This window comes from Lemur catta, chromosome 14 (genome assembly GCF_020740605.2).
Source record: "Lemur catta isolate mLemCat1 chromosome 14, mLemCat1.pri, whole genome shotgun sequence".
Lineage (NCBI taxonomy): Eukaryota > Metazoa > Chordata > Mammalia > Primates > Lemuridae > Lemur > Lemur catta.
Window position 1 is genome coordinate 49983544 of NC_059141.1, and position 26514 is coordinate 50010057.

The 26514-nt window shown below is 35.0% G+C and overlaps 1 protein-coding gene across 2 annotated transcripts in view; it reads left to right on the forward strand.

Annotated features, from left to right (window-relative positions):
- MICU1 (mitochondrial calcium uptake 1) overlaps window positions 1-26514 on the forward strand; it is a 238307-nt gene that overhangs the window by 106291 nt on the left and 105502 nt on the right. For both annotated transcript variants that reach the window (XM_045569191.1, XM_045569192.1), the window contains exon 6: window positions 12606-12720. In XM_045569191.1, coding sequence (XP_045425147.1) covers window positions 12606-12720 — 115 coding nt within the window. The remainder of the gene's footprint in view (window positions 1-12605; window positions 12721-26514) is intronic.

A 26514-nucleotide genomic window follows, 5' to 3' on the forward strand; every position in this document is an offset into this window, starting at 1 on the left:
GTAGTTGTTCTTTGGATGTTTGGTAGAATTCATCAGTGAAGCCATTGGGTCCTGGGCTTTTCTTTTATGGGAGCCTTTTTATTATTGCTTCTATCTTGTTACTTGTCATTGGTTTATTTGGGTTTTGGATTCTCCCTGGTTCAATCTTGGTAGATTGTATGTGTCTAGGAATTTATCCATTTCTTCTATGTTTTCCATTTTATTGGCATATGATTGCTCATAGTAGTCTTTCATGATCCTTTGGATTTCTGCAGTATCAGTTGTAATGTCCCCTTTTTCATCTCTGATTTTATTTATTTGGGTCTTCTTTCCTTTTTTCTTAGTATGGCTAAAGGTGGGTTAGTTTTATCTATCTTTTCAAAAAGCCAACTTTTTGTTTCATTGATCTTTTGTATTTTTTTGTTTCAATCTTATTTATTTCTGCTCTGATCTTTATTATTTCTTCTACTCATTATAGTTTTGGTTTGCTCTTATTTTTCTAGTTCTTTGAGATGCATCATTAGGTTGTTTATTTGAAGCTTTTCTACTTTTTTGATGTAGGCACTTATTGCTATAAACTTTCCTGTTATTACTGCTGTCACTATATCCCATAGGTTTTGGTAAGTTGTATTTTCATCTTCATTTGTTTTGAGAAATTTTTAAATTTCCTTCTTAATCTCTTCATTGACCCACTGGTCAGTCAGGAGCATATTGTTTAATTTCCATGTGTTTGTATAATTTCCAATGTTCCTCCTGTTGATTTCTAGTTTTATTCCATTGTGGTCAAATAAAATACTTGCTATTCCTTTTTTTTTTTAAATTTTTAAAGACTTATTTTGTGGCCTAACATGTGGTCTATCCTTGACAGTGATCCATGAGTTGAGGAGAAGAAGATGTATTTTGCAGCTGTTGGATGAAACGTTCTGTAAATATCTATTGGTTCATTTGGTGTATAGCATAGATTAAGTCCAGTGTTTCTTCGTTGATTTCCTATCTAGATGATCTGTGCAATGCTGAAAGTGGAGTTTTAAGGTCTCCAGTGATTATTGTGTTGGGATTTATCCCTCTCTTTAACTCTGATAATATTTGCTTTATATTTCTGGGTGCTCTAGTGTTGGGTGGATATATACTTAGATTGTTATACACTTGCTGAGTTGACCCCTTTATCATTATATAATGACCTTCTTTGTCTCTTTTTACAGTTTCTATCTTGAAATCTATTTTATCTGATAGAACTATAGCTACTCCTGCTCTTTTTTGGTTTCCATTTACATGGAGTATCTTTTTCCATCTCTCTATTTTTAGTCTATGTGTGTCTTTATAGGTGAAGTGTGTTTCTTGCAGACAACATATAGTTGGCTCCTGTTTTTTTAATCCATTCAGTCACTCTGTGTTTTTTGATTGAAGAGTTTAGTCCATTCACATATTGATAGGTAAGGACTTATTACTGCCATGTTGTTATTTGATTTCTTGTTGTTTTGTGATCCTCTCTTCCTTCCTTCTTTCCTATCGTCCTTTGTTAAAAGTGATTTTCTCTGGTAGTATGTTTTAATTTCTTGTTTTTCATTTTTTTGTCTATTAGTTATAGGTTTTTTGATTTGAGGTTACCATGAGGCTTGCTAAAAACATTTTATAACCAATTATTTTAAACATATAACAAGTCTGCTTACAGACAATAAACTTATGAAGAGAAATCTAACAGAAATTCTATCCTTTCACTCCATACCCTTCTGTCTTTTAACTTTTTGTTGTTTCCATCCTTACCTTTTTATACTATCTAGCTCTCAAAAAGTTGTTGTTATTTTTGGTAGGTTTGTCTTTTAATCTTCCTACTCAAGATGTAAGTGGTTTATATACCGCAATTACAGCAATAGAGTATTCTATATTTCTGTCCTTACTGTTACCAATGAGTTGTATACTTTGAGAAGATTTGTTCATTAACATCCTTTTCTTTCAGACTGAAGAACTTTTTTTAGCATTTCTTGTAGGACAGGTCTGGCCTCAGCTTTTGTTTGTCTGGGAAAGTCTTTATTTCTCCTTCATGTTTGAAGGATATTTTTGCAGGATATAACATCTAGGGCTAAGGTTGTTTTCCTTCAGCACTTTGAATATGTCATGCCACTCTCTCCTGGTTTATAAGGTTTCCCCTGAGAAGTCTGCTGCCAGATGTATTGAAGCTCCTTTAAATGTTATTTTTTTCTTTTTCCTTGTTTCCCTAAGGATGTTTTCTTTATCTGTGACCTTTGGAAGGTTGATTATTAAATAACTTGAGGTAATCTTATTTGGGATAAATCTGCTTGGTGTTCTGTGACCTTCTTATACCTGAATATTGATATCTTTCTCTAAGTTTGGAAAGTTCTTTGTTATTTCTTTTAATGAACTTCCTACCCCAATCTCTCTCTCTCTACCCTCCTCTTTAAGGCCAATAGCTCTTAGATTTAACCTTTTGAGGCTATTCTCTAGATCTTGTAGGTGTGCTTCATTCTTATTGATTCTTTTTTCTTTTTTCTTTTCTGACTATATTTTCAAATATCCTGGTTTCAAGCTCACTAATTCTTTCTTCTCCTTGGTCAGTTCTGCTGTTGAGAGGCTCTGATGAATTTCTCGGTTTGTCAATTGAATTAGCACTGTAAATGTCATTATAATATAGCCTCAGTGGAGATATGTGCCAACAGTTATTTGTTACTTATAATGAATATATTACTGAAGGCCTGTTTAGTGATGTCTTTATGATCTCTGTAGACTTTATAACTCTGTTAATGATGGAGGTGGCTAGGCCTAAACCATGACCCTATGTGCATCTGATGTTCAGTCTCTCAAGCTACCTTTGTAACCATTCAAATAATTCATGTTTATTTTATTTTGAAAAACAATAATATATTTTTCCAGGAATCAGAAGACCTTTAAAAGGACAATGGACTACTAAAAGCAGAAAATATTATAAAAGAGTAGTCCACACTTAAAACAATGAATTGGTTTTTAACAAAGATGCCAAAATAATTCAGTGGGAAAGGAAAGTGTTCTCAACAAATGATTTAGAATGAACTGTGTGTCCATGTTTTTAAAAATGAATCTTACCCCTTAGCTCACCATGAAATGGATCATAGACCTAAACATAAAATCTATAACTATAAGACTTCTAACAGAAAGCATAAGAGAACATTTTTGTGGACTGGAAATTGGCAAAAATTTGTAAAGCAGCATATAGAAAGCATTAAGCATAAAAGAAAAAATAGATAAATTAGACTTTATGAAGATTAAAACCATCAGATTGTCAAAACAAAATAAAAATTACAAGCCATAGACTGTCAGAAAATATTTTTAATGCATATCCATTTGTTATCTGTTGCTAGGTAACAAATCAAAATTTAATATCTTAAAACAGTAATAAACATTTCTTATTTCTCATGGTTTCTGTGAATCCAGAATTTAGGAGCAATTTGGCTAGATGGTTCTGGCTCAGGCTCTTTCATGAGATTGCAGTCAGATATGTTGGCTGGGGCCTTAGTCACCTAGTTTGACCAAGGACGAGAATTCATTTCCAAGGTGGCTCACCTAAATATCTGGTAAAATAATACTGACTATTGATGAGAGCCCTTAATCCCCAAATCCTCTCCCTGTATCCCTCTCCACAGGCCTGCTTGAGAGTTATATTCAAATGGCAGCTGTCTTCCCCTAACAGAGCAAGGTGCCTTTTATGACCAAGCCTCAGAAGTCACACATCATCACTTTTGTGTATTCTGTTGGTCTTAGGGGAATCTAAGACTACATAAGGTTGTGAGTACCAGGAGGCAAGAATCATTGGGGTCATCTTAGAGTCTGGCTACGACACTGACAAAGGTCTTGTATCCAGAATATATGATGAACTACTACAGATCAGTAATAACAGGACAACCTAATTTAAAATGGGCAAAAATCTTGAACAGAAAATTCCCAAAGAAAGACATGTAGTCACCAACAAACAAAATTAAAGATGTTCAACAACATTGGCCACTGGGGAAATGCACAATAAAACCACAATGAAATGCCACCACATATCTACTTGAATGGCTAAATTGAAAGAAACTGGCAACTCAAAGGTTGGCAATGATGTAGAGCACCTAGAACTCCCATCCATTATGGTGCAAGTAAAAAGATACAATAACTTTGAAGAAAATTGTAATTGTCAAAAACTGAAAAGACCCTAAGTGTTTATCTATAAATTATGAATAAATCATGATATTATTTGTGTATATTATCATTATACATAAAATAAATTTTGTAAGTAATATTTTTATTTCATTTATTTTATTAATGAGCAGTATAAAATACTCAGCAATAAAAATGAACTGCTGATTACTACATTTTGGATGAAGCTCACCCACATTATGCTGAACTAAAGAAGCAGGACCCCAAAGTATATATTATTGACACCATTTAGGCAGGGTATGGTGGCTCACACCTGTAATCCCAGCACTTTGGGAGGCTGAGGTGGGAGGATTGCTTGAAGCCAGGAGTTCAAATTCAAGACCATTTATGTGAAGTTCTAGAACAGGCAAAACTAATCTGTGGTTAAAAAATGTGGTGGGAATTAACTATGGAGGGGCGTGAAAGAACTTTCAGAAGTAACGGAAATGTTCTGTATCTTTATAAAGATATAGATTACTCAGGTATATGTACTTCAAAATTCATTGAATTGTACATTAGATTTGTGCATTTTACCATTCACACAGATTTTACTTAAAGAGGTAACAAATATTAAACTCTAGATGATATGTTTGTTTTCTGCAGAGATATTGATAGCCATTGTGAAACTACTTTTTGTGTATTCTAAGCTTGAGCAAATAAGTAAATATATTAAGGATAATGAGAACTAGGTTTCCATTTGTTGGAAAAGGGAGTAATAGTGTGTAAGGGGTAAGACTAAATTGTACCCTATAGACACCAATATGAATTCATAATTTGTGATATGTAGATATGAATCTAATCATGAGGAATCATCAGCCTAGTTCAAAATGAGGGATATTCCACCATATAACTTGTCTGCACTTTTCAAAACTGTCAAGGTCAAGATGTACAAAGAGATAAAAAATGGCAGAGGAGGGAACTCCAAAACTACATCCCTTCATTAAACCGATGGTTAAGCTGGCAAAAACTGTCAGCAACTTGTTCACATCTCTGGAATCTAATTAAAGACTTAAAACAACCAGGGGAACACTTAAAGAAGAGAGAAGCTGCTGAAATTTGTTAAGGAAATATTGTATTTTAACTTACCCAGTGACCATCACCCACTTTCCAGCATGATTTCAGCCATAAATATGATGGCCCATGTTCCTATAGCTTGCTGGTGCCAGAAGGAGCAATCTGTATTGATTCCTTCATGTTCTTGGAGGACTGTGGATGTGGGCATCAACGTATCCGATGGTTACCTGAGGAATCAGCTTGGGGGCTTACCTTTGTTTTTTGCCTGTGTCAAAGCTTTTTGGGGGTTGGGAGGGCAGTTGTCAAAAGCATTTAAAGGTAAAGATACTAGCCATAGCAGCTTGAGATAAGCAGCAGACGATCCAAAAAGCCTGGGAAGGAAGAGGCTGTATAAGGAGATACATGGGAGAATAAGGGCTTTTAAATGGCTCTACCATATACAGTGGAATCTAGAAGGCCCAGGGCTAAATGAATGCTCAAGAAACCATACAAGACCCTAAGCTTTCACATCTGGCTGATTCTTAGGACCCATGTAAGCTGGCATCTAAAGCTAAGGCAGAGTTGTAAATAGTTTGGCTAAGTGTTGAGGAAATGCCCAATACGGAGCCTGTCTGCAAAGACCCAGAGAATATCCCCTTGGCTCCAAGCATTTAAGGAAACCCCTGTCAAATCACTAACTGATGACTAAGATAACAGAACAGAGACTTGAGTGGCCATGTGTGACAAAAAACAGTCTTTACAAAAAGTTTAGTAAAGTCACTAAAGAAATAACTACAACCCACAATAAGTAGCAACAACACACCCTGAAGAAGGGAAGAATCTGATTTCCAGAGTTATCATATTATAATGTACAAAATGCCCAGTTTTCAACAAGAAATTATACATGCATAGAAACAATAAAGTATGACCCAGTCACAGAAAAAAAGAAATAGGAAATATCTTTGAGGAAACATAAACATTATACTTACTACTCAAAGATCTTAAATCAACTGTCTTTTTAGTCAAATAGGTAAAAGAAACAAGGAAAATGATGCTTGAACTAATAGAAAATATCAATAGATAGAAATTATAAAAAGGTACCAAATAGAAATTCTGGAACTGAAAAGTACAATAGCTGAGGTGAAAAATTCACTAGAATGATTTAACTGACAGATCTGAGCAGGCAGAAGAAAGAATCAGTGAATTTGAAGATATGTCAATTGATATTATCCAGTTGAGGCAAAGAAAAAAAAGAATTAAAAAAAAAAAAAAAGAAATGAACAGAGCTTAAGAGACCTACATTTTAAAATGGTAACAGTAATAAATTTTATGTTACATGCATTTTACTATAATTTTTTTAATTGTAAAAAACAGTGTGATACTGACATAAAGATAGACATAAACAATGAAATAAACTCGAGAGCCCAGAAATAAACCCACATGCCTATGGTCACTTGGTTTCCAACAAGCATGCCAAGAACAGATAGTGGTGAAAGCATAATCTCTTCAACAAATGGTATGGGGTCCACTGGATATCCATGTAAAAAAGAATGAAGGTGGGCCTCTACTTCACATTATGTACAAAAATTAACTCAAAATGGATCAGTGACCTAAAAATAGGAGCAAAAATTATAGAACTCTTAGAAGAAAAACAGGAGTAAATCTTCATGACCTTAGATTGGTAATGGAGTATTAAAAATAACTTTAAAAGCACAAGCAATGAAAGAAAAAAACAGATAAATTGAACTTTACCAATATTAAAAACTTGTATTAATACATCATAGGACATTATCAAGAAGGTAAAAGATAACACACATAATGGGAGAAAGTACTTGCAAATTCTTATGTATGAAAAAGGTCTAGTATCCAGACTATATAAAGAACTCTAATAACAGAAAAATGAGAAATAACCCACCCAAAAGTGGGCAAAGGGCTTCATTAAACATATTTTCGAAGAAGATATACATATGGCCAACAAACACATGAAAAGATGTTCACCATCATTAGGCACTAGAGAAATGTAATTCAAAACCACAATGAGATGCCATTGCACACCCACGAGGACAGCTATAATTTAAAAAACAATAAGTGTTGGTGTGGATGTGGAGAAATTGAAACCGTCTTACTTGCTGATGGGAATATAAATGGTACAGCCATTATGGAAAATAGTTTGGCTGTTCCTCAACCTTAAACATATAGCTACCATATGACCTAGTAATTCCACTTGTAGGTTTACGAGGTCTGTCGAGAAACTGTCCAGCCATTGTTAATATAACAAGAACGGTTTGTGCAACATTGATGTATCCTGGAAGCCAAAAAGAGTGGACTGTAATGTGCGTGCATGAACAATGAGGACTTCACTGTACTAATCAGTGGGGTGCTAGATGCCATTGAGTGTGCATGTGTACTGTGTGACCATTGCACAGTACACATGACTGAGAGAGTAGAGCAATGAATCTGCATCAAATTTTGTGTTAAGCTTGAACATTCCTTCACAGAAACTACTCAGATGATTTAGAAGGCTTTTCAGGACGATGCAGTGAGTGCCGCACAAATAAAAGTGTGGCACAAACGCTTCAAAGATGGTCCCTAATTTGTTAAAAGTGATCCACGTTCTGGAAGGCCTACAACAAGCAGAACACCTGAGAATGTTCAACGTGTACAGGCTGCAGTCAACAAAGATCAGTCAGTGCAAGAACTAGAAGCTAATTGGAGGATTTCAAAAACTACTGTGTCCGAGATTTTGACATAGGATCTTGTCATGAAACATGTTGTGGCACATGTATTCTGCAGCTTCTGCTACCAGAGCAGAAGCAACATCATGCTACCTTTGCTAATGACTTGCTTCAGACTGCTAACAATGAACCAGATTTCCTCAAGAAGGTCATAACTGGAGATGAATCGTAGGTCTGTAGCTATGATCCAGAAACAAAGGCCCAGTCATCTCAATGGAAGTTGCCTGGTTCTCCATGCCTGAAGAAGGCACAGCAAAGTCACAGCAAAATCATGACCATGTTAACTGTGTTTTTTGATTGGGAAGGTGTTGTCCATCACAAGTATGCTCCTCCAGGCCAGACAATTAATAGGAGTATTACCTCAATGTTCTTCCTTGGTTGAGAGAGACAGTGCGAATGAAAATGGCAATGAAAATGGCTGCAGCTATGGGCAACTGGTGATTGGCAGCTTCATCACCACAATACGTCTGCCCATGCATCACATCTTATGCAGAGTTTTTTGGTGAAACATCAAATCACACAATTGATTGTACCCCTTTACAGCCTAGATTTGGTGCCGTGTGACTTCTGGCTTTTCCCAAAACTTAAAATCACCTTGGAAAGAGAAGAGATTTCAGACCGTGGATGAGATTCAGGAAAATATGACAACGCAGCTGATGGTGATTCCAACAAAGGATTTTGCAGAGTATTTTGAACAGTGGAAGAGATGCTGGGAGAACTAACTGTTTAGATCCCAAGGTTCCTACTTTGAAGGAGACTGAGGCATCAATGTCCTATGTACAGTGTTTCTTGTATCTTGTATCTTCTTCAATAAATGTCTCTATTTTTTATATTACATGGCTGGGTACTTTCTGGACAAAGCTCATATACTCAAAAGGATTGAAAACAGGTACTCAGATACTTGTACATGAATGTTCATAGTAGTACTATGCACAATAGCCAAAAGATAGAAATAACTTAAATGTCTTTCAACATATGAATGGATAAATTGTGGTATTAATATATACTGACAGTGAGGTTGTATTACAATCCCAAAAGACAATCCTGAAAGATCAGAATCCCTGAAGTCTGAAAATCTCTAATGTCTATAATCCTGAAAATCACAATCGCAGAATAGTTGGATCATGTTAGGCAGAACTATTACCTTGGTTTTGTCTTTATGTGGAAACTAAGTATGGTTAAGATGCGTATGGGTGCCAAGTTGACATGGGGTGTATCTGTGGACCTAATTTTAGGTGTCAATTTGAATGGATTAAGGAATACCTAGAAACCTGGTAAAGTATTATTTTGAGTGTGTCTGTGAGGGTATTTCTGTGGAAATTAGTGTGTGAGTCTGGGTAAATGGGGAACATCTGCCATCAGTATTGGTAGGCACCATTCACTCTTCTGGGGCCCCAAAGAGAACAAATACGGAAGGTGAATTGGTCTCTCTCTGAGGGTTAGGACAGACTTTTCTTCTGCTGCCTTGGACGTCAGAAATTTGACTTCATGAAGTTACATTATAACAGCATCGACTGTGTAAGCATTGTGCATGTATGTAAAAATGTTGAAACTTCCTCAAAAAATGAGATTTACTTTTTGTACCTCTGCATATGTGAAAGATAAAATTTCTCTAGATCTCAGCTCTTTGAGTGACTGCATATGCAGCGATGACACATTGAGATTTTTGATTGATCATGTTGAAAGACTTTAGGTTGATGGTTGTGGTATTTCAGATGACTGCAGTTATAAAGCTGGTTGCACACAATTATCAACTGTAGTGATGAATACGATTTATATATGGTTATGAATACAGTGTGTCTGCTCATAAGTGTTATACCCACATGACTGTCATTAGTATAACTGAATGTTTATGCTTGCAAAAATATGGCCTACTTTGTTGTATAAAATGGCTGTGAAGTGTTCTGCCATGATTTTATGTTTCACAAATAAATCCCTTTTAAAAATATAAATAAATATCTTTTAAAGAATTTTAAATATTTTTAGAATTATATTTCTGGGATTTTAGACTTTAGGGATTTTGATTTTATGGCACATCAACATTTGGGATTATGGCATTCAGGGTTGTGTCTTTTGGGATTATGATCAGCTCCTCATACAGTGGAATATTATTTGGCTATAAAAAGGAATTAAGTGCTACTATGTAAGGTGAACCTAGAAAACATGTTGATTGAAAGAAGCCAAACCCAAAAGGTCCACATGTTGTATAGTTAATAGTTAAAATGGTGAATTTTATGTGAATTTTACCACATTCAAAAAATAATAAAACTCAGAAGGAAAAACTAAAGAAGGACGAAGAAATACTGTTCCAGGTTAATGGAGACTACAGAGACATGACAGCTAAATGCAGATTATGGATTACACCCTTGACTGGGGGGAAAATGCTATAAAGGAAATTATTGGGAGATTTGACTAAATTTGAAAATGGACTAGATTAGGCAATAGTATGTATATCAATATTAAATTTTCTGGTTTTATTAAATGTATACTGTAATATATTAGGGAATATCTTTGTAGGAAGTCTGTGCTGAAGTATTTAAGTGTAAAAGGGACATGATGTCTCCAACTTACTTTCAAAGTGGTACACAGAAAAAATATAAAATAAATGGCATAATATGTAAACTGTTGGTGAATCTGGATAAAAAGTATAGAGTAGTTTATTATACTAATCTTTCAACCTTTCCGTGAGTTTGAAATTATTAAAAATTGAAAGTTACCAATAAAATTACATTTGTCTTTGTGTTATCTTCTGAGCAACAGTGTGATACAGGTGATTGTTAGAAAAATAATGTTAGGTATGCGTCTTTGGCATAGCTACCTGATTGCACTCTGTCCTTAGACTTTTGTCTGTTTCTCAATTTCTGGCTCCCACTATATTATTTATTCTAATTCCTCAGAGCAATTTCCCCATACGATTATAACATAATTATTAAGTATTTGACTTCTGTACACATTATTATTCTGGCTGGTAATGATCTGCCTTTGGGGACCTAATATCATTTTATGCATTTTTTCCTACTCCCATACTTTACTTTTGCAGTATCTTGGATAATGTAAAACTTATAACTATTTGTTTCTTTTCATTTTGAGAAATTTAAATATTAGTTTACTGGTGAAAGGTTTTGCTGTTCTGTTTCTTGTCCAATAGCTTTTTTTATCTGAAATTTATATTTAATCCCTTGGTAGAAGATCAAATGTGGCATGAAATCTAACTTTAAGTAGAACATAATGGACTATGTGCTCATTTTTGTCGTCAGCTCAAAGAATTCTCTGAATGCCATCAAGCAGGACGATGGCTTTTGTCAGGCACACTGAAGTCAGAAAAGCCCTTTCCTAAGTAGAAGCTGCCATCAAAACCTAATACTGCTTTGTTGGCAATCAACTGGATTTTTACCTCTCTGTCATTACAATTTCTTAAAAACAAGCAAATATCCAGTGGAGGCTATTTTGAATGAGATTATTAAGAAAATCATGCAAACTAACTTCATGATGATTCACATGGTACTTGTGTTTTCAGTTGGTTAACCAGTTTTCTTTCTTTTGTGGTGTATAATGGGATCTCCACTAGACAGAGGTAACCAATTGGATAGTTGTGTACCTGGATGCTGGTGTAGTGGTGCTTGTTGGTTTAATTTTCATGATACTCCTCTCGAAGTTAAGCCTGCAATGCTGCCTCTTATTTGTGCTTGCATGACATTATTACTTTGATTGTGCTTTGTTGGTTTGAGTTCTTAAAACCTCCTATTTCTTTTATTTTTTTTATTTGTACTCAGAGTAATTCTTTAAATATTTTTAGTGGCCCAGAACCTATGGAAATTAGTTTCAAGTCTAACTCCTTGGTGGATCCTTTTCAGTTTTTGAAAATATCTTCAATGTTAACACTAAGTTTATGCTTTGGCTAGGAATTCAAAAAACGGGATAGGTTTCCGTAAACACCCAGGAAGAGACCAATTGCCAGACTGGCCGTTACTAAAGCTGAGAATTAACTTTGTGAAATTTATAGATTAAAGAAAATACATATTCAGAGTAAAAGCTAAGTTTTAGGAGATAGTTTCATCAAATAGCTAAAATTTAGGATCCTCCACCAAGGTAACAGTAGATGTGATTTAAATTAAATTGTTTAGAGAGCTTGGTGTGCATGTCTGATTTGGCATTATATGTCAGAGATACTGTTTATTCTACATTAGTTCTGTATTCCAGAATTAAGATTCTCAGAGTCATAAAGTAAAACTAAAATTAGTATTTCAGAAATTAGTTTTATGAGCCTTTATATGAGCCTTGGAAATAATTGCTCATCTCTTCATTTCTGCACTGGCAGTATAGTTTTCTTGGACAATTAGAACTAATTTCCTCTTAGTTTTTTCATCTGTTTGTTTTGTTTTGGTTTGGTTTTTACTACCTTATATACCACTATAGAAGAAGGCGGATTGTTTTTAAAACTAGGAAACAAACCCAGTTTTGAAGTGGGTACAATGGCAGGAGGTTATAAAGTTGAAATTATTTTCTAATGTTCATATTAAGCCAGTTTTGAAATGAAAAAACAATTTTTTTGTCTTGGAATTTTTGTCAACTTGAAAACTGTAAAGGATCCATTGATTTTGAATGGCCATCAGACGAATGCTTATGAATAGCATAAAATTGTCAGATAAATGGTGATTCATTTCTTACTATTGTGTTCTAATTCAATTATACCTTCTTTTTATCTTTTGGTGGGACCCATACGTTTAATAGAAAATTTCTCAGGAACGAGAAAAATTTGCAGATGAAGGAAGTATATTTTACACCCTTGGAGAATGTGGGCTCATATCCTTTTCAGACTACATTTTCCTTACAACTGTCCTTTCCAGTAAGTATAAACTTTTTCGTTTATTTATTTGTAGGGAGTCCTGTATAGGACTATAAACAGTTTGATTGATTAGAAGGAAGAACAAAACATGTTGGTATAGTTAATGAATTATAAATTACATAAAATTTCATTTGTTTTGAATTTTCTATAACTCATGTATTGAAGCACCTATGAAAGAGGGAGAAAAAGAAAAACTAAGGTATCAAGGTAAAGTTAAAAAAAAAATCTCTGAATTTGCATCTGCCTTTAATTGTCTAAAGCTCTGTATTCTGTCAAGATGAGTCATATATTGCCTATTCCTATAACCTTCATTAACTTTACTGCTTTTCCAGTAAAACACATTTGATCTATCATTTCCTCCACTAAAGAAGAAAATTGGCTCAGTTTTCCTAATTGTGTTGAATATTCATTTTTTTAATCTTGGAGGAATGCTTCTAGAGGTACAAAACTCAATTTTGACTCCTTTAGAGCACTGATGAATTTCTGTGTTTTAAAAGTAAACAACTTTGTTGATTAGTAAAAACCACTAAGTGGTTTTTAATTTTATTTGCTTTTAGTGTGACTTTTTTTTCTTAAAAAGAAAAAAAAAAATTTCCTGTGGTAGACCAGTGCTCTAGCAATGAAAATATGCATTGATTTGTTATGAAAATCCAAAGTAGCAAACTAAAAAAAGCACATGTATAATCCTAAAGTATGTATTGTCAGAATTATTATTTTGGGTAGAGCATGGGTTTTAAAACAGACTGTAGTTCAAACCCTGGCCCCCTTACTTCTTAGCTTGTGATTTGGACAAGTCAGTGAGTTTGTTCTTCTGTTTTGTCTGTAAAATGAAGATGGCAATAATATCAAACCCAAATGCTTTGTTTCAGGATTATGAAATCATGAATATAAAGTACCTAGATCAGTGCCTCATAGTTAGTAGGTATGAAAACAGTTTTGGTTTTTGTTCTTGATATCCTGTCACAACATGTTATTTCATGTCTGATTTTATTTTTATTTTTATTTTTATTTACTTTTTTTTTTTTTTTTTTGAGACAGAGTCTTGCTCTGTTGCCCAGGCTAGAGTGCCATGGCATCAACCTAGCTCACAGCAACCTCAAACTCCTGGGCTTAAGCACTCCTTCTGCCTCAGCCTCCCTAGTAGCTGGGACTACAGGCATGCGCCACCATGCCTGGCTAATTTTTTTCCATATATATTTTTAGCTGTCCATATAATTTCTTTCTATTTTTTAGTAGAGACAGGGTCTTGCTCTTGCTCAGGCTGGTCTTGAACTCCTGAGCTCAAACGATCCACCCGCCTCGGCCTCCCAGAGTGCTAGGATTACAGGCGTGAGCCACCGTGCCCGGTCCATGTCTGATTTTAAAAGATCCATAAGTCTTTTTTTAAAAGGCCAGTGCAGTAAAAATATAGTATAATCTAGGGGAAAAACAGGTCAGAATTGGTGGGGATTTTAAAAATTTTATTGTGACTTTGGACAGAATTTATATTAAATAGGCATGTAGCAGAAAGAATACTGCATTGAATGAAGAGACCAACTAGGAGAACTGCATTGATATATAAAATACACTAAGTGTCAGAAGTACCACAGAACAGAACCCTCAGAATATCAGGCACGTAGTATATCCCTTAACCATTTAAAAGAATGTTTTTAAAAAGTCATCTTGACCCTTGAGTTCTAAAAACCCTCCATGTAGCTCTGCTCATCCCAACACCTTTACTTATTGGTGCTCAGCTCTTCGAAGTTTGAATGAGGTAAGTGATTTACAATAAAGTGCTTACTCTGTAAGTTACTTTCTATATTTGTCAGGAATGAAGAAAATAGAATAAGGATGCGATTTTAAGACTTTATCACTGGTTTTAAGCAGTTGATTACTACATGCCTTTGGGGTTTTTCAACCTTAGCACTGTCGATATTTTGAGAAGGATGGCTCATTACTATAAAGGCTATCCTGTGCATTGTAGGATATGTGGCAGCATTCCTGACCTCTACCCACTAGATGCCAGTAGCACAGCCTATCCCATCCCCAGTTATGACAAACAAAAACATCTCCAGGCATTGCTAAATGTCTCCCAGGGGATGGGATGGGAGGAATCATCCCTATTTGAGTTTAGAACCACTCGTGTAGTTTTGGCAGTTTTTTTCTGTTATGATGTGGTTTTCTTCATGGTTCTTGCCTTGAGTTTCATTGGACTTTTTTAGATCTGTGGGTTCATACTTTTCATCAAATTTGGAAAACTTTCAGCCATTATTTCTTCAGATACTTTTTCCGTGATCCCCCCTTCCTCTCCTTCGGGGACTCCAATGACATATATTTTCCTTACATCAACCCTGTAATGTTAGTACTGTGGTTATTTTCATTTTACAGATGATTCGTTTTAAAGAATTTGCCCCTATTCCCACAGCAAGTAAGTAGACAATTCAGGATTTGAACCCATGCCAACCCCAGCATCTGGACTTCTATTGTTAATACTTGGCTTTACTGCTGTTGTCACATTTTCAGCAGTAATAAGCCATAACTTATCTTAGTGCTTCTTTTTTCTCTAAGGCTGAGCTGTGGAAAGGCTGGGCCTAAACTCTCCTGTAGATAATGTGCAGTTCAAGCATCCTTGTAGTCTGAATGTTGCACACTACATTGTCTACTTTATCTAAAAAGCCATGGGGAAAATATGCCACAAAAATTAGACTAAGATCAGTTCTTTCTCATGTTCAAATTGCTGCTAGGACAACAGGAAATGAGGCACTCAGTGGATCTTTTTCCTTGTGCATAGCAAGGGATCAGTACAGTTGAAATACACTAAATGGTTCCAAAGTCATCCTGCAAGAGAGAATGTAATACCCTAAGGATCAAAAGTTTTGCCAGGGGCTGGCTTGGGAATAGGGAAAGTACATTAACATACTCATTTATCTGTTACTGTGGTGGACAGCAGGAGCCACAGAAAAACAGCTACAACAGTGCAAAGGGCATCACCCAGATGATGCAGGACTGTTACAATTCTGATTAGCTGTTTTCATCCAAAGTTAATGGACTCAAGGGTGTTCAAGAAATCACCATCATTTTGAAGAATATGAACACTCTGCTCTAATGGATTGAAACTTGAAACCTTAAAGCACCTAATAGACTCTACTACATTGTTTCTAATAAAATTCAGCAACTATATGTAATAAAATCATTCATTTTCTTTCCCAATTTATAATTACCTCTCCTAAAAATAAAATTAAGAAAGCTGCTTTTCTAAAGAAAGCATGTTTTGCAATATAATTTCCCCCATTAAATAGAGTTAATTTTTCTTATTTAAACTTTGTGGAAGTTTGATTTTTTCTAAATAAGAGTTTCTGGGACACACATTCAGAATAACAACCACTTTGGCAGAAATATCTTGTGTTTACAATAAGCAATGGCATGTATTTCTTGCTTTTCGCCATCTGTGATTTGGATAATGGGCCTTCCTTGGCCAACCTAAACATTAAAACACCTTTTATCCCATTACATGCACACACATACACACCTCCTAAACTCCTTCCTGCTTTTTTTTTTTCGCTTTGGCATTTATCACTATTAACATTCTGTATAATTTTTTTCTCTATTTTTTGAAACGGGAGTATCACTATGTTGCCCAGGCTGGTCTCAAACTCCTAGGCTCAAATGATCCTCCTGCCTCACCCTCCTGAGTAGTGGAAGTACAGGCACATGTCATCGCACTCAGCTTCAGTTTATTTTTTTATCTTATGTATTGTCCATTTTCCAACCTAGAATGTAAGCTACATGACTAATCACAAATTTACAATGATATTCACTAAAAACATGTCTATATTAAGCATTGTGGCAAGGTAACAAAGCAAGAATGTAAAATACGGGTTTTTTTTTTTCATATTATCCAAAAGAAAAAGTTTAGTAAGCATAAGACTCTACTTTGCTGTTGATATCCTAAACTGAGAATAGTCTTTGTAGCTGTTTATGTATTTAGTCTGTATCCAGTACCAGTGGAGTGAGGAAAATGTGCATTTTAATTAATTTATTTCCAAACAAGCTTGGTTTCTTATGGTAATTCAGAATTTGTATATTTGTATCCCCCTTTTTTCCTAATTTGCAAATTCTATTGCTTTATATCCTATTTCTTTGATCAGCTTTGATGGATTAACTTGAAGAATTTCCAGCATGAGCCATAGCATCTATATTGAGTAGAATATTAAGTATTTACTAGATAACTACTCATAAATAAAATAAATTCACATTCATTCTAGGCAAGATGAAGAGAATGTTAATAATTATTATTAAATAATTTCCGAAGAGCCTCTGATCCTTAAAGTAGGTTAATAAAAATTGAGTGAGAATACACAAGCATGGTTATTAATGGCTTAATTATCTGCACTAACCAACTGCAACATTAGGATATGTTAAATCTTATAATGGAAGTCAGAGATTTTTTTCCATAACTAGGTATAGAGAAGGGTTATCAGGATTTATCGGGAACACTAGTTATTATTTATTGATTTGGATCATTCTTCCTAATGCTGATTTACTAGGTAATGATAACATAATCTGGATCTTGACCTTTGACAATTATGAAATTTTTTTGTGTGTTCTTTGTCTTTATATGTGTTCTAACTAAAATTATTAACCCTATACACCAATAACATGAAAACAATTCTAGATAGCTTGATGGGGAGATGGAGAGGTGACAATAAAACATTTACAAAAGTTGGTTATTTAGCATCTTTCTTACTGTTTACAGTTAATTTTTGAAAAGCCACCAGACAAACCAAAAGCAAAAAATGGCTATGGCACATTCAGTACCCTGGGCTTTAAAGTTTGGGGACAATCCTAATGAAAATCAGGCATAATTCAGCCTATTCTCATTTTGATTCCCTCTTTAGATTTCAGAGAATCAGTGGGGAAATTGAATTCTTCATTTTCACAATAGCTACATTTGATTTACTGAAAGTTAAACCACATCCTCATCATGATGCATATTTCTCACAAATATACAAACCATTTGAGAAACTATAATAGCATTCAAGTAAAATTGTATAATATTTTATTTCTCTTGCCATGCTCTAGTCAAGAATAGATCACAAAGTGAATGTGACTTAGAAAGCATGGTGCTGATGAGTCCATTCCATCTAATGAAAATGTCAAGAAGTTATAGATGAAAATACATTTTTCAGGTCCAGTGATCTGTTGAAAAATATGAGCAAGGCCTAAATCTGAGATCTATCAACAGTTATAGAGCAATTACAAATCCTTTTTATTGTGACATGAGAGTTCGGGATGTGATAGAGAAAATCTTTATAATTTCTTATGTCTGGGGATTATCTGCTATTGCTAAATTGTCATCATGAGGACTAAGACAAAGATAATGAAAGACGAATCTTTAGTGTAATTTTAGCCTTATAAGCGGTGCTTAGAATTTCACAAGTACTCACTTGCAAGTTGTAAGGCCAAAAGTATCTCAATGTGTTATTTACCAGTAACTTCCTTCTCTAGCATAACCTGTTTTCATGGTTAATTCATTGGTTTTATAGTAATGCAACTTCTGTCTAAACAATAAAATAATGCTTTTAAATGTATCCAGTATTTATAGATGATGTTAAATTCATTTTGAATCAGATGCATTTGAGAACACTATGCATTTTAGTAGCCCCAGTTGTTACAGAAAGTTGAAATATTCACATATTTTTTTGTATCAACAACCACACAAGATGAGCAAGAAATAAGTGGCGTTTGTGTTTAATCTCCCTAAATCTGCTTATGACTATACTAGAAGATTCAAATATTTTCTTTCTCTCCAAAAGGAAATTTATCCTTTGGCAATAATTGCTTGGGATTAGTTCTAAGAGTTAACAAGGCCGAGGGGCAAACAAAAGAAGTAAAGTGTGGTTATAAGAAAAATAATATCTAAATATATTTTAACCTTGAGATTCTCCTTATTAGCCTTTCATACTCGGGTTTTATTTGAATTGATCCATTTTTATTTTTTTGAAAATCCTAATGTTCTAATATTCACATCACATATTATGGAAATCTGGTTAGGGACACATGACTTCTGGAACCCTACCCTTTCATTAGTCAGGATGAGTCTTTGCTCTAAAAAGAAGAGAGGCCGGGCGTGGTGGCTCATACCTATAATCCCAGAGACTTGGGAGGCTGAAGTAGGAGGATTGCTTGAGGTCAGGAGTGCCAGACTAGCCTGGGGAACATAGCAAGATCCTGTCTCGAAAAGAAAAGGAGAGGAGGGGAGGAGAGGGGAGCGAAGGAGAGGAGAGGAAGGAATTCCTTCCTTTCCCTTCCCTCCCACCCTCCTTCCTTTCCTTCCTTCCCAAAGATATCCAGAAAAAAAGAAAGAAGGAAAGAGTAGAGAATGAGATGGTCAGAAATGTCTCTGTGTGCTATATGGACTGATGCTGCCACCAAAATTATGTCTCCATACATTTTTTTCTTTCTTTTTTAAAATTTTTTTCCTTTTTGATTTTTTTTTCCTTTTTTAAAATTTTAATAGATTTAGGGGGTACAAGTTGAATTGTTACGTGTATATATTGTATAGTGTTGAAGTCTGGGCTTTTGGTGTACCCATCACCCACATAGTGTGCATTGTACCTGTAGGTAATTTTTCATCCCCCTCCCAACCTCCCCACTTTTGAGTCTCCAGTGTCCATTATACCACTCTGTGTGTCCTTTTGTAGCCATAGTTTAGCTCCCATTTATAAGAGAGAACATGTGGCATTTATTTTTCTGTTCCTGAGTTACTTCATTTAGGATAATGGCCTCCAGCTCTACCCAAGTTGCTGCAAAAGACATCATTTCTTTCTCTGTTATCTCTGAGACATACTCCATGGGGGGTGTGTGTGTGTGTACACACACCACATTTTCTTTATCCACTCATCAGTTGATGGGCTGTCCTCTGTTAATGGCTTATGTTGGCCTATAAAACTTTCTGCTACTTTTCCATGGAATCAGTTCCCTGTGGTGTCTGAGAATCACATGGGAGCTGGAGAAGAGAGAAAAGTTCTGCCCTTGATTCTACTTTTGTGCTCCTCAGGCTCTCAGAAAGGAAAGCCAAATGGGGAAGCAGTGAGGAAATCCAAAGGCTTCCCTCTTTCTTAGGCCTCATTTATTGGTAGGAGAAAGTTAATAGAACAGGAAAAGTAAAACTTCAGAATAGGCTGAATTCTCTGCCCTAACATATTGAGTTATTCCTTCTTCTCCCCTCTTCAAAACTACCCTTCTAGCAATCTCAACTAGGACTTTAGTTTTTTTAAAAAATCGTAATTTAAAAACAATTTTTACATTAAAATTGTGAATGAATTATGGTGCTCCATAACAGTTCCAGAGATATTTGCGTGAAAATCCTTGTTAATTCAAAAGAATCTCTAGTTGAAGAAAATTTAGGCAGTAGATAGGATATCACTAAATAATATCTTGAAGTGGGAACTATGTCACATGGCTTTGTATCCCCAAAGTACCTAACATTGTATTCAGCTAGTAGCAGTCATTCTAAAACTGTTTGAATAAAAGAGTGTTTGGGATGTGGCTTCTCTGAGTCCCTTCCAAGTAGAAAGGAGACCCAGCCACTCATCTATCTCTATGCCCTGGATTACAGTGTCAGATGGACCTCCGTGTACCTTTCTGCCATATTTAGTCTCCTCTTCATTACCCTACAGCAAACTGTAGAAAATTGCCCTGATCCTAGTCCCTTATAACTCTTTTAACTTCTGTCCTATTCTCCTCAGCCTCTATCCTGTCCTATTTTTGTTCTGTTGATGGTTAGGATAGCTCTGCATGAATTTAGCCCTCAATAATTGATGATGTTTAAAGATGATGTTTACTTATGGCCTGTGAGCCCTACTTTTTCACATTGTTTGCCTCTTAGAAGCTGGGCTAGAATCAGATGTATTGGCATATCTATATAGCTGAACCTTTCACTAAAACCTAGAACTTCACAGTGTTTAGTTATGCTTAGGCTTTACAGGGTGTTGCTTAGCTGCCCCTGAAACAGCTTTTGAAAATGCGTATTTGTTGTGCTGGGGAATTTGAAGGGTGCACAAAGGGAATCAAGGCAAGAAATAGTGCTTGTCATTGAATGCTTTGCCTAATTACTGCCCATTCTGGAGAAGATATGGATATAGCACAGTATCTGGCACAGATATATTTGTTGGCTAAATAAATATCTAAGAATTTTTCTTTTTGTTTATTTTTTATGCATAGTATTTCAGACTCTATCTAAGAACTCAAATCTCAGACTCAATATCTATGATTACGTAGTATCAATACTATAATTTTATATTGCTCCAAGTACCCTCAGCATCCTTACCTAGTATTTAAAAATGTTTTCAAGGAATAGTTACTCTCTATGTGTATATATATTATGAAAGCTACCAAATGAATTAGCATAGCTAAATTTTTCTATTTGAACACTAAATTGAAAAACAGATAGTTTGGGGATAAATATCAAACTTAGTCACATATAAAAGGGTCCTTCAAATTAGCATAGGTTAAGTTACAAAAATTCAATTTCTTGGTTATCAGAACTTACTAACATTAATGTCACTGAAGTTGGTATTCAACCCCTCACTGTTAAATTTGACTGGCTTTAAAAAAATCCAATTTCTTTATTAAAGCATCTAGTTCTAAGCATCTATGCAATAAGTTGCATCGTGGCATAAATTGTCACTTTGGCTATTAAGCACATGGTATGGAAAAAACCACATAGAATGAAATGAAATTCAAGCAGATGATTTTTTTTTTTTAAGATCTCTGAAGATACAGCTAGGGGTCTATCACATAGGCAAATGTAATTTAGGCATAAAATACTCACATGAATTTGAAGAGAGTATATTCCTGAAGTAGAACATGACCTTAACGCAAGAGTAAAGCACTGACTTGCCTTTTAGAATCTCACCCAGGAACTCTTGGGAAATCCAAGCTTTTTGACATCTCTGGCATTGAATACTCTTTCTGTAGCACAACTGTCAAATTACAGTGTAACGAAGACCAGTTTAAATGAAAAACTCTTTCTGGGAGCTCTCTGAAAGTCATCTAGTAACTGAGGCTGAGATAAAGCTCAGAGATAAGCTATGAACTAGAAACATCAGCTATTTCTTTCCCTCGGGTGTGAAATTATATGTCTTTTTTTTTTTTTTTTTTTTTGAGAATCAGGGATGAAATATATTTTCTAGAAAACATACAAATGAAAGAAAAACAGTCACTAAAAGGAATAAGTGCCTATAGAGCTAAAGCCTCACCGGAGGAATTTAGAAAATCTCTCAGTCTTCTTATGAAGTTTTTAAGCTCAGATTCTTAACATGTAGTGTTTCATATTATTTAGAAAACCTTGCCAATTGCCATTAAATAAATAAATCATACTGAGGCACAATAAAGAACAAAGAGCTCTTTTTAGCCATTGCAGTGACTGTACCTGTAATGATAAGTTCATAGTAACTGTCTCATATAGTTTCATTGTCTTAAAATTTTGAAACACTGGCAAGACTGAGTCAATATGAATTTTAAGCCTGTTCAGAAAATATACATTAAATTTCTTAGTGGTTTGTTTTTTTTTTAATGCTCACAATTTGTTAGAGTAGAAACATGGGTCTTCTGTCTAGCTGCTCCCAGTAAGTGCTGCTGGGAATAGCAACTTAATTGCCCTCCTTCTATTTTAATGGGGTCTTGGCTACCCTGTGACTGACTATAGACCAATAAATCACAGAAATTTGTCTAGGAACTATACAAAATGTTTGCATTATTTATGTACCTTGCATCTTGGGCAGCTTTACCCCTGAGTCCTGCCCTAAGGTTAAATTGGCCAGAAGATGGGCTCAGTCCCCAAAACTATATAATGTAAAGTCTTTCCTAAGCTTAGACCCCTCAAAGGTCTAAAGAATTGTAAGAAACTGAGAAAAAGATTAGGGTTGATTACCTCTTTGAAGAGACAATTAACCTCTTTTCATTTGACTGCCAAATCCACAGTGTTCCCCAAACCATTTGTATTCCAGAATTAACTATTGGAATTGACACTTAAATTTAATTGACTATATGGTATTGGTGAGAGCATAAATTATTGGCACAACTTTTTAAAAATGACAGTGTTTGTCAAGCACTTTCATAAAGTACTTACCCTTTGGTCCAGCAGTTCCTTTTCTGAAAGTTTAGGCCAATAAAATAATCACATGTATAATGATGTTGATGGTCAAAAAATAAACTGGAAAGAACTCAAATATCAAGTGGCTGAACCAATTAAAATAAATCTATGCAATGAAATTTAATATAGTTCTTAATGTAATCTTTGTACAGAGATTTATTAGCATAGAAAAATGTTCATAATATATTGATGAGTCAAAATATACCTATTACACTTTTCTGTTTTGGGAAAAGAAAAAATACATATGTGTGTGTATACACACATACACATGCATACATATACACTTTATAAAATAGTCTACTCTTACACAAGGCATTCTCGTATCTCACTTGGATTATTTCAATACCTTCCTAATTGGTCTCCCCCTTTTCACCCCTGCATCTCTGTAGTCTACTGCAATACAGCAGCCAGAATGATTTTGTTAAATTTCAATAAGATCATGTCATTCCTTTACTCAAAATTCCCCAAAGCCTTCCAGTCTATCTTGGAATAAAGACTATATTTACAGTGGCCTATGAGGCCCTATGTGCCTTTCCTACCACTGTCCCTTTTAAGGAAAACACAGATATTGGCAGTTACTAGAATTCACTGCACTTATTGTTTTTCTTTTTTCTTTTACACAGTGAAAAGGGGGTAGCTACTCTAATTACTGCTAATTCACATCAATAGTTAAGGATATTTGGAGTGGTAAGAATAGTTTATTAAGCTTCTCTGATGGTTTTTGAAACCTTTCTCTTTTTTTTAAACACCCCTTATAATTATTTTTAGTGTTTGCAAAGCCTGTCTTTTAGTCATTTCTATGTTTGCTGGTACTGTAGACTTTCAAAAGTCCATTTTACAAATATCTCAGTATGCAGAAATAAAAAAGAAAAGGATGTTAGATTCTTATAAGGAAAAAACATAAAAGACTTGGCATTACAGTTAAATGAATTTATGTATCTAAAGTACCTCCATGGGCCAAATACTTTGGATGTCTTATCTGTTATCTAGGACCAGATTAGATACGTTAACCCCATGAGGCCCCTAGACAATAACATAACTAACTTTAGTCTTCCTGTGCTCACTCCCCTGTCACAGAGTTGCTTTTAAACTGTGTAAATATGAATCCATGAGAGAGAGGGTCTTGGATGCCTCCTTTTAAGAAAATTTATGGTTCAAAACCCAGATTTATAAAGCAGGTAAATTAAAGGATAATTATTCTTTTCCACAGAAGTAATCACTACAATATTTCCTTAAATAGATTCTTTTTAAGTCTAGGCTATGTGTAAAGTAATATCCACCTGTATTTGATTCTAATGAAAAGAAATTCCCTTACCAATGTAAGAGAATAACATTATCTGTTGACATTTATTGCAAAATAGGTAAATAATATAACTTGTTTCAGCACCTAGAAATGAAAATGTTTCAAGCAGAGCATTGTTTTATCCTAAGAACATTGTTCTCACAGACAGGGTCATCTGTCTTTTTGTTCTATGCTAGATTCATCAGGAACTCCCTCTTTATCTTTTTATAGGACTAACCCTGTTCATAATTCTGTTTTGTGCATGGCTCCTTAGGCTTTCCAGTGGCAGAGCATGAGTTAAACACATAGGGCTCCTTCCTCCTTGGGCTCTTTCCACTAAAGGCAGGAAGGAACCCCGTAGATCCGGACCAAGACAAATTGAAGGGAAAGGACTAGTCCTTGGTGAAATGTCAAAGTAAACTAAATTCACTGCCTTCTAGGAAATTCTTCATCCAACACAATTACTTTTTCCCCTGTGTTGTACAAAGGGAACATGGGCAAACATACCACTGGTACTACACAGTGTAAATGTAATCTAAAATAAGATCTAATGGGGAAACTCATACTCAGAAAAACAGCAAAATTACTCAATCCCCATCCTCTTGGCCACTGAGCAGAAAAGTGTGCTTGGTTGGGTCAGACATAGCTGGAGCACATCATGGAAAGCAACCCCCATAACTCTCTCTGTAATTACAAGGATGAGAGCCAGGAAACATCCAGGAGGCTATGTAACAGGGGGAGCTTTCTGGTTGACAAAGTGGTCTTGTTAGAAAGAGGGAGCATAGCTCCACTAGTGGTAGCAGCCTCTTCTTTTTTTTCTATTTTATTTTTATTTATTTTAGAGACAGAGTCTCACTCTGTTGCCCATGGTAGAGTGCAGTGGTACTATCGTATCTCACTGTAAGCTCGAACTCCTGGGCTTAAGTGGTCCTCTTCCCTCAGCCTCCCAGGTAACTAGGACTACAGACCCGCGCCACCACCATGCCTGGCTAATTTTTTTTTTTTTAATTTTTTTTGTAGAGACAGGGTCCAAGCATGTCCTGAACTTCTATCCTCAAGCGATCCTCTCACCTCAGCCTCCCAAAGGACTGGGATTACAGGTGTGAGCCACCATGCCCAGACACTTTTGCTCTTATTAATCCATCTGCCTTGAATTCGTTTCTGTCTTATATTAATATTACCACTCTGCTTTCTTCCTGTTTTAGTTTTCTTATATATCCCCTCTTTTAAAAAATTTTCCTATGTTATTTTGGGTATGTTTATTATAAATAACATAATTTGATACAATCTGAGGAACTTAGTTCATTTAACTTTATTATGATTTATTTGGTCTTCCTTCTTTCACCTTATATTTTTTATGCTTTCTTGCTTTTTTCTTTTAGGTTTTACCTATATTTATTGGGTTTTTCTCCCTGATAATTTCAATATGCTATTAGTAGTAACCTGTGAATTAAATCAACACACAAATATATACATATATGTATGTGTAATATGCACACAGACATACATATGTGTATGTATATAGATGTGTATATATAGATTTTTGTGTGTGTGGCCATTTTACCTAGAATGAAGCCATCCATAACTTTTAATGTCTCCTGTTGGAAGTTGAGAAATTTATCTTCCTTTTACTTTCTTCTCCCCACTCAGTTTTTGCAATGTTAATAATCTGGTATTTTTTCCAAATTACCTTTATTTTTAAATAATTTTATGTTACATATTTTCACTTCCAAGAAGTATTTTTCGTATTTCATTACTTTATAACCATTTTGGTGTAATAGCTAAGAGTGCATGCTCTAGCAGACTATCTGGATTTGAATCTTAGCTCTATGACCCTGGACACACTCTGTACCTTAGCTTCCTTTTTTTTGAACAGGATGGATATTAATAGTACCAATGTCACATGGTGGTTGGGAGTATTAAATAATTCATATAAAGTGCCTGATACATAATAAGCATTTCATAAATGGCAGATGCTATTAATATTATTTTATTAATTATTGAAGCTCAACTCTGTTTTACTGATTTTATGGTTTACTTAATTTATTGCTCACATGTTAATGTGTCTCGTCTTCCTGTCTTTATTCCTTTATTTTGATTGGTTTTCTTTGTTGTTGTCTGAAGAATCTCCTCAACTAGAATTGTCAGACTTTTTCTTAAAGGGCCAGATAACAAATATTTCAGGCTTATAGGCTAAATGTCTCTGTCGCAACTACTCAACTCTGGCTTTGTAGCTCAAAAGCAGCTATGGAATACATAAACAATTGGCTAGCCAGCAGGCTACCTACCATCTTTTACCATCCTTTGCTCCAGATGTTTACCACTGTTTCTTGGAGAATTTTAGTAGGAAAGGTATATGAATTATACAATTGCA